This window comes from Geotrypetes seraphini, chromosome 10, assembly GCF_902459505.1.
Source record: "Geotrypetes seraphini chromosome 10, aGeoSer1.1, whole genome shotgun sequence".
Taxonomy (NCBI): domain Eukaryota; kingdom Metazoa; phylum Chordata; class Amphibia; order Gymnophiona; family Dermophiidae; genus Geotrypetes; species Geotrypetes seraphini.
In genome coordinates this window covers 91655894-91669692 of record NC_047093.1, presented here as the reverse complement: position 1 = coordinate 91669692, position 13799 = coordinate 91655894, and the positions used below count along the sequence as shown (strand labels likewise).

At 41.6% G+C, this 13799-nt stretch overlaps 1 protein-coding gene and 1 long non-coding RNA gene across 4 annotated transcripts in view; one reads left to right on the top strand and one right to left on the bottom strand.

Annotated features, from left to right (window-relative positions):
* Window positions 1-13799, top strand: part of LOC117367932 (collagen alpha-1(I) chain-like) — a 539431-nt gene that overhangs the window by 300662 nt on the left and 224970 nt on the right. For both annotated transcript variants that reach the window (XM_033961051.1, XM_033961050.1), the window contains exons 17-20: window positions 5109-5153; window positions 8068-8121; window positions 12907-12951; window positions 13109-13162. In XM_033961051.1, the coding sequence (XP_033816942.1) occupies window positions 5109-5153; window positions 8068-8121; window positions 12907-12951; window positions 13109-13162 (198 nt within the window). The remainder of the gene's footprint in view (window positions 1-5108; window positions 5154-8067; window positions 8122-12906; window positions 12952-13108; window positions 13163-13799) is intronic.
* The window catches only part of LOC117367933, a 109939-nt gene that overhangs the window by 21637 nt on the left and 74503 nt on the right, over window positions 1-13799 (bottom strand). The gene's annotated exons all lie outside the window — the stretch shown is intronic.

Here is a 13799-nt window from a genome sequence, read left to right as displayed (position 1 = left end):
CCTGCCTCTAAACGCACAGAGAGAAAAGAGGCATTTTTAGAGGAGGGGAAAGGGCGGGAGGTGGGCCGACCTAGACCTAAGCGTGCAGCAGGTATAACCAAAACATTTAACAGGTTGCCTATTTGGCACTTATACATTTTGACTTAGACCAAGTCAAAACAGGTATAAGTGCCGAAAAGGGGCCGCTGAGCTAATCGTGGCTGCTGCGATCAGCTCAGCAGCCCCAGCAACCCTTCCTCCCCCCCCCCCCCCCCGATTACGTTTGGGGCAAGAAGAAGCCCAAGCCCTCTTGCCCCGACGGTACCCCGACTCCCTGATTACGTTCGTGGCAGGAGGGAGCCCAAGCCCTCCTGGCCTCTTGCCCCCCACCCCCTACAAGATCGGGCAGGAAGGAGCCCAAACCCTCCTGCCCAGGCGGACCCCCACCCCCCACTACAATACAGGCAGGAGGGATCCCAGGCCCTCCTGCCCTCGACACCCCCCCCCCCCAACGACCGCCCCCACCGAACCCCCGATCGCCCCCCCCACGCTGATCTCAAAACGTTGGCCGGACGGACGGGTGCCAAGCCCGCCCGTCCGGCAGGCCAACCGGTTCCAGAATGGGGCCGGATTGGCCCAGGCAGGTGAAACTCCACCCACAGGTGGAGCCTGAGGCACCTGGGCCAACCAGAATCTTTTAGATCGTTTAAGTGCCGACTTGAGTGGGGTTTTAGGTGTATTTAAGTTTCATTTATGAGCCCCATAGTCTCCATCAAGGGCTATACACTTAGGGATCCTTTTATCAAGCTGCACTAGTGGGGTTAGCGCATCGGACATTTCATCATGCGCTAACCCCCGCGGCTGGCTAAAAATCTAACACTTGTTCAATGCAGGCATTAGCGGCTAGCACGGCAGGTGGTTTAACGCGTGGTATTACATGCGTTAAACCCCTACCACAGCTTGATAAAAGGACCCCTTAGTTCAGCGAGTTTCAGTGAGGTGTTTTTTTTTTTTTTGTGTCATATGAAAAATAGTTCTAGTGCTCTGTATTGTGCCCCAATAAATCTAGCCATTTCTGTACTATAAACTTTATTTGCACATTAAACCTTAAAGCTACTTTCTTACCGAGGACTGGCAATGAAAAATAAACCTTGCAGAGCTTGTCCACAGTTTAGAGTCAAGTTAGGAAATTTTAGATAGCAGTATGAAAGACCAAGAATCAGTTTGTAGAGTATCCCCTCTAATATCAAGAGCTAGACAGAAAATGGAGGGAAAGCTTTTGTTTTTTTATTGGGGGGGGTTTTCTCGGGGGAAGGGTCTAGGTTAGAAGACAGAGCAGTACACCACACTAAACAGATAAACAGCACAGTTTCAATCTCAATAAATAAACTCAGTAATCAAGTCTAGAGAAATTATATGATGTAGCAAAACCTATAACTAGACAGATGAGCTATTTAATAAGAATCAAAAGCACTTAGCAGTCTCCAGGTTGAGATCCTTGCAAAAAATCAGAATAGGCTTTGTCTCACTCTTCAGCGACCAGTCCACCTTCTGCTGTGAAATGTGATTTCCATTTTCCTCCCAGTGAGTCATCAAGGGTTAGATGCACAAAACATGGTCCTTAAGACCATATGGGTCACTATTGACTGATTTTTTGGCCAAGTTTCAATGCAAATGATTTAAATTGAGGTTTGCCCTAATCCCATCCGACCAGTCAATCTGAAAGCGACTTTGGCACATGCGCAGAGTCAGTTTGAGGAAGACTGAACAACTGGGCAACAGGAAAAGTCCCAAAGCAGCCTCCTGCCACTCAGCTGTTGGGGCAAGCTAAAATATACGTAGACAAAGCGATGAGGCCGAATGGTGTACATCCGAGGGTGTTGAAGGAACTTAGGGAAGTTCTGGTAGCTCCGCTGATTGACCTTTTCAATGAGTCTCTAGAGTCGGGAATGGTAACGGAGGACTGAAGAAGGGTGGATTTGGTCCCTCTCCACAAAAGTGGAAGTAAGGAAGAAGTAGGGAATTACAGGCCGGTAAGTCTGACTTTTGTGGTAAGCAAATTAATGGAAACACTTTTATAATAATAATAATATAATAATAACTTTATTTTTCTATACCGCCATAGTCAGGTGACTTCTAGGCGGTTCACACTGTAAGAAGGCTGGACATTCAGCGAATAACAAGGTCACAATACAATACAATAAGTCAACATACAATACAAGACAAAACAATACAATACAATACAATGAGTGTATATAACACAGTACAATATAATACAACGAGTCTAAATATAATACAATACAATAAGTCTAAAGACAACACCATACATAAGTCTAATACAGTATCGTACAATGAGTCTAAATATAATACAATAGTGAAGAGGGGAAAGTTACAGATTGGGGTTCAATGGGTAATGAGTAACTGAGTATTTCTTTAGAACTTCCATTTGAATTGGAGTACTATGGATAGCGAATATCTGAGTACATGAGGGGCATCTTGAGAAAGAAAGAAAGGCGTTTAAAGGGAGGGGAGTCCTAGTGCGGGAGGGGACGATTTTAGTCCGTGAATTTTTCGAATAGGGCGGTTTTGATCGATTTGCGGAATGCACTGTAAGACAGGTTGGGTTCGTTTATGTAGTTTTTCAGCCAAACTTGCTGTCTGTTCGCTTGGAACTTAACCGTTCTGTTTTAAAACAAGAATGGTCAAGTTTCTGTAATCCTGTGGATTCCAGAACCGGAGGCAACATGGATTCACTAGAGGTAGGTCTTGTCAGACAAATCGGATACAATTTCTTTGACTGGGTGACCAGAGAATTGGATAGAGGTTGTGCGCTAGATGTGCTGTATTTAGATTTTAGCAAAGCCTTTGCCAGTGCTCCACACAGATGTCTAATAAATAAACTGATGCCCTCAGGATGGGTCTCAAAGTGATGGGCTGGGTCAAGAACTGGTTGAGTGGAAGGCAACAGAGGGTAGTGATCAATGGAGATCACTCTGAGGAAAGGAATGTTACCAGTGTTGTGCCTCAAGATTCTGTTCTTAGGCCTGTTCTTTTTAACATTTTTATAAACAATATTGCCTCTTTGCGGATGGTACCAAAATCTGCACAAGAGAAGACACGCCGGATGGTGTGAATAACATGAAGAAAGACCTGGCGAAGCTTGAAGAATGGTCTGAAATTTGGCAGCTAAAATTTAATGCTAAGAAATGCAAGGTCATGCATTTGGGCTCCAAAAACCTGAGGGAACGGTACAGTTTAGGGGCTGAAGAACTTATGTGCATGACAGAAGAGCGGGACTTGGGTGTGATTGTATGTGATGATCTTAAGGTGGCCAAACAGGTTGAAAAGGTGACGGCGAAAGCTGGAAGGATGCTAGGTTGCATAGGGAGAGGTATTGATGCCCCTGTATAAGACTTTGGTGAGACCTCATTTAAAATATTGTGTACAATTCTGGAGACCGCACCTTTAAAAAGATATAAAAAGGATGGAGTCAGTCCAAAGGAAAACTACTAAAATGGTATGTGGTCTTCATCATAAGGCGTATGAGGACAGACTTAAAGATCTCAATCTGTATACTTTGATGGAAAGGCGGCAGAGGGAAGATATGATAGAGACGCTTAAATACCTACGTAATGTAAATGCGCATGAGTCAAGTCTCTTTCATTTGAAAGGAAACTCTGCAATGAGAGGGCATAGGATGAAGTTAAGAGGTGATAGGCTCCGGAGTAATCTAAGGAAATACTTTTTTACATAAAGGGTAGTAGATACATGGAACAGTCTCCCAGAAGAGGTGGTGGAGACAGAGACTGTGTCTGAATTCAAAAGGGCCTGGGATAGGCACATGGGATCTCTCGGAGAGAGAAAGAGATAATGGTTACTGTGGATGGGCAGACTAGATGGGCCATTTGGCCTTTACCTGCCATCATGTTTCTATGTTAATATTGTCTGGCAACATGGTATAAAAGTTTCTAAGTGTCCAAGTTTATTTTTCACTTGATATACCGGAGTCAGAAAACATCTATGCAGTTGACTTAAAATTACTATATAAAAATAATTAAAAGATGGAACTACAATTTCAATAGTAAAGGAATGAAAATTTAAAATTATAAATAAAAAGCTGTCTATATGCTTGCTATTTCTGATTGAAGTCTTAACTGTCTCCTGCATATTTAAAGTTTCATTGGTCATATGCGTTTGTAAATAGAAAGGTTTTTAGTAATGTTTTAAAGTGTTCAAGATTTTCTATTCGATTGTGATTTGGAAGAGCGTTCCAAAGTTGAGGACCAATGACTGCAAAAGAACAGTGGTTATGTGGCATAATTACCTTTCACTGCATGATGGCTTTGATGGGGCAGCTGAGGTACTTCAAGATGCTTTATGGTCATAGCATTTATCTTATCCAGCATTCCCTGCATTGTGGTAGCCATGATCCTCTGGATCAGGGTGAAGACTAACATCAGGTCCTCCCAGAAGGTCACAAACTGATGTCAGACTTTATACACTCACTGTGACTTTCATATCGTATATTGGAGTTCTTTCTTGTCTTCCCTCCCTCCTGTCTCTTTTGCCTACATTTTGTTTTAACTGTATACTAGACTGTGATGCTTATTAGTGAAGTACCATTCACATTTTAGATGTCCACTGGTGGGACTAGGGGAGGTCACTAGTTTCATCCTTCAATGGTTGGTATCCTCAGCTGCCTCCCCCTGCCTCTCTCCCCTCCTCCCCCTGTGCCAAACTGGAAAGGAATACCGAGCTCTGTGATAGCTTCAGAATACACATCTCTATTTCCAAAATGGCTGACATAACTATTTGTTCTAGCACATAAAAGTTGCCATTTCATAACACAAACATGCAAATGCTGCCACAGAAACATTTATGCTCCTGTGTTGCTCAATTGATATTGTAGCCATCTGTTTTTTCCCCCCCTTAAATGGATGTTCATGCTGCTCATCACCAGCACATGAACATCCATTTGATCATATATTTTGGAACAGACTCTCCTCTAAGATACTAGTGGAACTTCAAACATTCCAGCTTTGATGTCTAAATTCCAATGTAAATGTCCTTTCTAAAATGCTACTCCATGTCTTTGATCTTTCCATTTTAAAATATTCTGCTTTTTTCAGGGGGAGCAGGGCTTGCTGGGTCCTCAAGGGCCAGCTGGACTTTTGGTAAGTTTATGAAAAATGGTGGGAATTAATATTTTGTCTGGAAGAATTCTGGAATAATGTGTTGTGGTCATTAATATTATGCTTATATACTGCCTATACCTACACAGTTCAAGGACGGATTTATATAAAGCAAAAACAGAACATCTTGAATTACATTAGCAAATATATTTGAATCAATGTTACGAATCAGATGAGATCAAATTTTTGAAAAAGTTTTAAAGTACAGTAAAACCTTGGTTTGCGAGCATAATTCATTCCGGAAGCATGCTTGTAATCCAAAGCACTCGTATATCAAAGCGAATTTTCCCATAGGAAATAATGTAAACTCAGACGATTCTTTCCACAACCCAAAAACTTTAATACAAAATACAGTACTGTATGTATTTATATTGCAAGACCTCGCTCGTTTCAAACAGTCACTACATGATGCTTTAATTACGTTCAGTCGCGCTCAGCGTGGGATGCGCATATGTTATGCATGCTTGAACTGTGGGTGCTAGTATTACGTTCAGCCCATATATTGTGCGTACTTGACATGACGCGCATATACGTACTCCTACTGCAAGACGACAGTCGTTTATCAAGTTAAAATTTAATAAAATGATTTGCTCGTCTTGAAAAACACTCACACACCATGTTACTCGCTATCCAAGGTTTGACTGTATTTCCTGAATAGCAGATAATGATCACATGATCTCAAAAACAAAGGGAGTTGATTCCATAGCTCAGCCACATGGCATTAAATTGAAGAGGAAAGTTGTTTGATAGATTTAAGATTTGTAAACATTGGGCAACTGCAATAAATGGAGATTATGAACATTATATCTCAAAGACATTCTTTGCAATGGAACCATTAAATCTAATAAATACATGGGGACTTCTCTGTACAAGATCTTAAAAATAGTTACACAAATTTTAAATTGTACTTGAGCAACCACAGGAAGCCAATGTAGTCTGGAATAGTGATGTTTGTTATTAGCCAGGTTAAAAATTAGTCTAATGGCTGAGTTTTGTACCAGCTGTAATTGAAAAATCAAAGAATTTTAACAAATTATAAAAACTAGATTACAATAATCATGTTTAGGGAAAGGGAACGGGGGAATTGAATACTGCCTTTTTGTGACTTTGGCATTTCAAAGCTACATTCAAAGTGGTGGGCACTGGAGGATTAGGTGACTTGCCCAGGATCACAAGGCGCAGCACTGGGATTTGATCTCGCATCCTCTAGGTGTAGAGGCAGAAACTCTACCAGTGAGCCACAATTTCCCCACACCTTCTTTTAGATAATATTAATGATTATACCGAAATCCTAAATGGTTATGGTGCAAATAATTCTGTAATAGTTCTCAATTTCTTCATTGTAACAAAATAAATCTTAATAATAGTTTATACATGCCCATGCGTAGTTAGTAAGTTATCAATTTCAACCCCCAGGATTCTGGAATGAAGATCCAGGGTAAAGGGTGTTCTCCGAGTACAAGCAGTTATTTATTCTCACATATGTGTGATGTCATCCATGGAATCCAGTATGGACAGTCAAGAAGTGTACTGTCAATTTAAATTTTAGCAACACCCGTTTGCTGGTGCCTTCCCGCCTGACATTGGTTCATGAGACCTACAGTTCTCAGTTTTCCACGGAACTGAGAAGCTGTGTTTTTCAGAGCTCTACCTAATGTGTCAAGCCTTTTGGTGCTTTCTCTTCATTTTTCTTTTCTTCAGTTTTCATCATTATTAGTTCTTTTCTTTCTTTTCTACCCATCTAGTTGAAGTTTTTTCAACTTTTTTTTTTATTTTTGGGTCTTCAGGCCTCCCAAATCCTTTATTCATTCCAGGAACCTCAAACCATTTTCGGGATAAGGTTTTACTCGAGCTCCCCAGGCCATTGAGCCCTTTGACTTCATGTCAGCAGTTTCCTCTTGATGTCCAAAGTGCAATAGCAACTTCAAACAATGTACTTGATGTAATAGGATCATTTCAGACACTGACCCACACAACTAGTGTGTCCAGTCTTAGTCCTCACCATCGAGACTTTTCCTGCACCTGATCTTTCATGCAGAAGAGGTCACCTAAGACCCAGAAACTTCCATTTGAAAAGCTTTTTGTACCACTTCAGAAGCATCAACCATGCCTGGAGATTCTGATCTCGATGCTCGATCTACTACACCATTTACTCCTGCACATTACTGGTGCTGCCAGCATTGGGAGAGTCTTGTAAGAGAGTTAAGAAGCACAAACATGTCTTCCCTACCAGACATGCCTCAACATCTTCTCCAGCTATCATGTAATCTAAGCAATGATTCAATGATGACTGTTCACCATCTCTTCAGATGGTGTCTCCCATATGCATCCCTCGGCATTGAGGTCCCAGTGCCTTGACACCAAGTACAGATATACATAAAGATGGTTTAGATTATTGGTACTTGGACATCCTGACGATTAGGACATCTATGTTTTTTGATTATGGGCCTCATAATGTGGCAATTATAGTATGGATGATCAACATATAGTATAGCAAAGTGTGAGAGAAATGGTGATAGTATGACAAAATAAAGTAAAACATTGTATGACAAAACTTGTCATGGTTAGAAATTTGGGTGGGGTGTCCAGAAGTTTCCAAAAAATTTTCAAAACTGTAATAAGATGTTAGATCTACACAAGGAAGAAAGGATTCAGAAACATTTTTAAGTGAGAGCCCAGTATTATATTTTAGACCCTCTCCAACCCTTCTACTAGAAATCATTCTGTGATTTTGCTCAGTAGTTTGTTTTTTTTTCTTGCTTGTAATGCCAGGAGATGGAGTTAATATTAAAAGTGAATTAAATAATTAATTTAAAAAAAAAACAATTTTTCTATGCATTAGATTTATGATAGAAGCTAAATGTTAAATCAGCTGTTCTTTCTTCTTGTTTCACAGGGTGATCCTGGATTTCCAGGACTCGTTGGCGCTCAAGGAATCAACGGTTCTCAGGTGAAATTTCTATGCCGTATAGGGCACATTCATTTAAGAGGCAGTTAAAGGAAAGCTTTCCTACTACTACTACTATTACTATTAGTTATTATTTCTATAGCGCTGAAAAGTATATGCAGCACTGTACATTTAACATGTAATAAACAGTCCCTGCTCAGAAGAGTTTACAATCTAATTTGAACAAACAGACAGGACATATAAGGGTTGGGGCGTCCCTTTAAAAACTGCTCAGAAAAAAGTACCAGCAAAAATTTTAAAATGCTCTTTCTGTGAGTACTTTTTCTGAATAAGTAATTCAAGTAATTTGGAACAGGGCTTTGGAGTCAGTGCACAAAACCTTCTGTCAATGAGGATGTTATTTTGCAACTGTAACTGAAAAAAAGTACCTTTTTTCGTTATGTGTCAATATGCAGAAACAAAACTCTATGTTTTGATATTATTTCAGATTATTGATTGAACCATGTCCACATAATTCTTGGGCTGGGAACTTTTCAGCACCCCCTCGTAATTACAAGTAGTATACAATCTTCTTCTGAGGAATTGACTATATAGTAAGTTATTTTTCAGAGAAGAGTTGTGATAGCTAGTGTAATGTAAAAAGCCATTTTAGTCAGTGGGTTTACAGTAAAGAGTGGTTATTAGAATGTTGTTCATAATCAATAAATACAAAAAATTGATTTGTTAATCATGATGGGAAATTTTGAAAGTCAGGTTCTTATTTATTTATTTAAAAAATTTCTATACCGTCTAAAACCTAAACGTTTTACATAATAATCCTCTATAATAAAACCCTAAGCGTGCATGCGCACTTAGGATGACATGATTCCTGCCACCGTCGTCTCTGGGTCTGTGCCAAATTCCATTTTGGAACACAGAGTCAGGAAACAGGCCGGCGACTCCCCCCTCACGCTCTCACTCACCAACCGCTGCCGCCACTGCTGCTCCTCTTCAAAGCAGCCTGCTGAAGTTCACGACTGGCTGTAGTGAACCTCGCAGGCCGCTCTGCACCTCGGTAGCATGTTCCCTCTGATGCATGGGATTGCGTCGGAGGGATTGTGTTACCCACATGCAGAGGGGCCTGCGAGGTTCACTACAGCCGGCCGCAAACCTCAGCAGGCTGCTTTGAAGAGGAGGGCAGACGCGAACGACCAAGAAGCCGGATGCTGGACAGGGAGAGCAGGGAAGAGGTGCTGCTGGACAAGGGGGGAGGTAACAGGAAGGGAGGCCTACTTCTGGACAGGGGAAGCAAGGAAGAGGTGCTGCTGGACAGCCTTAACTGTGTACATTCTGGTTCAGCAGGAACATGTCTAACTTTATCTGGAATCCCTGGAGAGTGTTTTCCCCTATAACAGCCTCCAGAAGAGCGTTCCAGTTTTCCACCACTGTTTGGGTGAAGAAGAACTTCCTTACCTTTGTGCAGAATCTATCACCTTGTAACTTTAGAGAATGTCCTATCGTTTCTCTACCTCTTTTCAAGGAAGAAGAGGCCCAGTTTCTTTAATCTCTCACTGTACGGCAACTCTTTCAGCCTCTTAACCATTTTAGTCACTCTTCTCTGGATCCTTTCGTGTAGTACCATGTCCTTCTTCATGTACAGCGACCAGTACTGGACACAGTATTCCAGGTGAGGGCATACCATGGCCCGTTACAGCGGCATGATAACCTTCTCCGATCTGTTCATGATCCCCTTCTTAATCATTCCCAGCATTCTGTTTGCCCATTTGGATCTACCGTTGTCGTCTGGTGATACCGTATTTTTCACTCCTAAGAGCTATTCTATAAATGCTGCCTTTCAACTGAGAACGGCGCCTAAGGCATGGCCATTTACACCAACAAAAATGTGTTGAAAATCTCCATGGTTAAAGTTAGACACTGCATACACCCTTCAGCGCTATAAAAGTGATAAATAGTTGTAGTAGTTAGGCATGGATGCTCCTTATTCTATAACTATGTGCACAGATGTGAGGAACTCTCATAATCCACCCATGACCCTCCCATTTCTAGGCCCACTTTTTGGCACCATGCATAATAATTAGGGGCGGTACCTGTGCCTAATTTAAATGCATAAATTATTTCAAAAACGTGGCTATTTTCAAAAATGTAAATTCCGCTGCTCTCTCTATAACCACTAATTCTTATTATATTTTCCCTTCTTAATCTCTTGTAAACTGTGTCAAGCTCTATCCTTATAGAGAAGATGCTGTATATAAGCTTAGGGGCTCATAATTAAAAAATAAAAAATAAATAAAAAAAGTCTAAAAAGTGGCCTAAAAGGGTACTTGGATGATAAAGAAGCCTGATCGCCCAAGTACCCATAATCAAAGCTGGTTTTAGATGTATCTTAAACCAGCTTAGGCCTGTCCCCTGCCTCTAAACTCATAGAGCGAAAAGAGGTGTTTTTAGAGGAGGGGAAAGGGCGGGAGGTGGGCTGACCTAGACATAGGCATACAGCAAGTATAACCAAAAGTTTAATCAGGTTGTCTAGTCGGCACTTATACGTTTTGACTTAGACCAAGTCAAAACAGGTATAAGTGCTGAAAAAGGGGCAGTTGAGCTAATCGCTGCAGCTCAGCGGCCCCAGCAACCTGCCTACTGCAACTATCGCTGCAGGAGAGATGGCTCATCTCTCCTGCCGCGATGGTGATTGCCCACCCCCCTCCAAACTGCGGCACTTTGGGATGAGCATCGCGGCAGGATATCTCCCCTGCTGGCGATCCTCACCCCAAAGTACCACGGTTTGTAAGGGGGTGGGCAATCACCATCATGGCAGGAGAGATGAGCCCTCCCCTGTGACTCGATCCAGGCAGGAGGGAGCCCAAGCCCTCCTGCCCGGCGGCACCCCTACCCCTCGACTACGATCAGGCAGGAGGGAGCCCAAACCCTCCTGCCCGGCGGCACCCCCACCCCTCGACTACGATGGGGCAGGAAGGAGCCCAACCCTTCCTGCCCAGGCAAACCCCCTACCCCCTACCCCCTCTAAGATACGGACAGGAGGGATCCCAGGCCCTCCTTTTGGATGAATTTTTTGATAATGGATATTTTCCCTGCTTCTACTTTCAACATTTAAGGCCTTAGGCCAAAAGGGAAGTTAGATGTTTTTTTTTTTTATTATGCCCCTCTTAGGGTTTAGTTTAGTTTAAATTAAACCCAGTTATACTAATAATTGCTTGTTAAGCCAATTATCAGCACTAATTGGCTCTTTATTCAGTTAAGTTGCATGTGCAAATTGGGTACACACCCAAATTTGCACACAACTCAAGGCACCATATATAAAATTTGGGGGATTGTACAAATGTGCATTTATATCTGTTCTTGAGCTGATTTAAATCTCCATGGCTTTTAATTGATTTCTGTAGGATTTATGTTTGTTTGTTTGTTTTTTAATCAATTTATTCTTAGAGGGGACATGATAGAAACTTACAAGATCATGAAGGGTATAGAGAAAGTAGAGAGGGACAGATTCTTCAGACTGGCGGGGCAACAAAAACAAGAGGGCACTCAAAAAAATTGAAGGGAGACAGATTCAGAACAAATGCTAGGAAGTTCTTCTTCACTCAAAGGGTGGTAGACATCTGGAATGTGCTTCCAGAGGAAGTGGTAGAGCAGAATACGTTATTGGGTTTCAATTGGACAAGTTCCTGAAGGAAAAGGGGATTGAAGGGTACAATTAGAGGGATACTATACAGGACAATGTTAAGTAAAAGATCACTTACAGGTCATTGACTTGGGGGGCTGCCACGGAAGCGGACTGCTGGGCATGATGGACCTACGGTCTGACTCAGCAGAGGCCATGCTTATGTGCATATGTGCTTATGTTATGAATAAAAATAAAGACTTTGCCACATTTTAACAACAAAGGAGATATAGAATTAAGTCTACGGAGCTCAAAACTAGAAATTGCTCAGTCTTATACAGTCCACATATAAGGGTGGGGGAGACAATTCACATTTAGAGAGAATAATAAAAAAGAAATTTTCATTTACAAATCAAATTCGTAGTGTTACATCTTCTAAATTTAACTGGGGGTCCATTGGACTTACCTCAAACTGAGGCACTAGGCAAAAATACTCCCTTTCCTTTGAGAAAAAATTGCAACTGGGAGGGTTAAAAAAATATACAGTATAGGAATTTTGATCCAATTGGATCATACACTTGCATGGATATCTTAATTGGAATTTTGTTCCCAGAGCAAGCACATGTTGCCTTAATTCAAGGAACCTCTTTCTCCTGGTCTGAGTTGTTTTCGAGATGCCTGGGAACATACTAATCTTACTTTCTAAGAAGATCACTTCTTTAAGCCTAAAAAATAGCTTTAGAAGTGCCTCCTTGTCCTGCTGAAAAACAAACTTCACCAGAAGAGTCGAACGGCATACGACCTCCTCCTCCAAGGTTTCCAAAATATTAGCTATATTCAAAGGACTTGAGGATTCTGACAAAGCCAATGAAGGAGGGGTCTGCTTTTTTGAAGTTGGCAAGAAATATATTTTATGAAGTGGAAGAAGACCATTCTCAGGGTACTTAAATACTTCCTTCAAAAATTTGCAAAATAGATCTTTTGCTGTATTTTATAAAATAAGCATAACAGGCATATTCTTGCCCTCTCAACCTAGGCAGCCTTCTATAAAATTACTCTCATATGTAGGAGCAAGGATCATCACTTGTCTGCCATTGCTCAGGAGATTAGAGGGAGGAATAATTACTCAAGGCACAAGCTGGGAAACACTGTACAGGTTCCTATCTGTGTTTGTGTTCTCTAAACATTGTCTTCTGTTTTTATTTATTTAGGGAGAAATGGGCCCTTCGGGTATGCCAGGCCCTAGAGGCCCCCAGGTACTGTTTCCAGCTGGTTATTTTATAATGTAACCTCACTCTGGTGAGTGGAATGTGGTCATAACAAACTCTTTAACCTGAATCACACATTCTTCTGTAAGCACCACATCTACACCTGCCTGAATATAATCACTATTGTTTGCCATGTTTCCTGCAGGGGCCACAGGGTTTAGAGGGAAGACATGGTCCTGTAGGACCTAGAGGACTGCAGGTAAATCTTGTATTTTAAACGCCTTCTTTACAAATGAATTGCATATGATAATATGAACCAGTAAGAAGCTTAATACAGAATACCTGTATCAATGGCTAACTTTTAAGAATCCATCTCCCTTTATCAGGTCGGTGAAGGAAGTGCAGTGTTAAAATTGCACAAGTTAAAATTGCACAGGTTTAAATTGCACAGGTCAGCTAGGTCTTGGACTGCCTGCATATGTTACAGCTCAGGAAGGGAACTGGAGAAGGGGGTTGACAGGTGGTGGAGACAGTGAAAACCTTACAATTCACAGGGCCTATAGGGAAGATGCAGGGATAATTCTCAGAAACTAACCACAGGTATGATTAAAAAGTTCTCACACCTGTTTATGGATCCTCCTTTTCTAAAATGCAAGTACCCAACTTGGTAACATCCTGGTTATTTGAACAAGCTCTTGTTTGAAGGATGAAGGGGATGGGACTTGATATACTGCATTTTCGGTGTGGTTTACACAGTCAAAGCAGTTTACATGGGGCAATGGTGTGTTAAGTGGTTTGCCCAGGGTCAGAAGGAGCTGCAGTGTGAATTGAACTCACAATCTCAGGGTGCTGAGGCAGCTGCTGTAACCCCTAGGCCACTCCTCCACCTAACATGC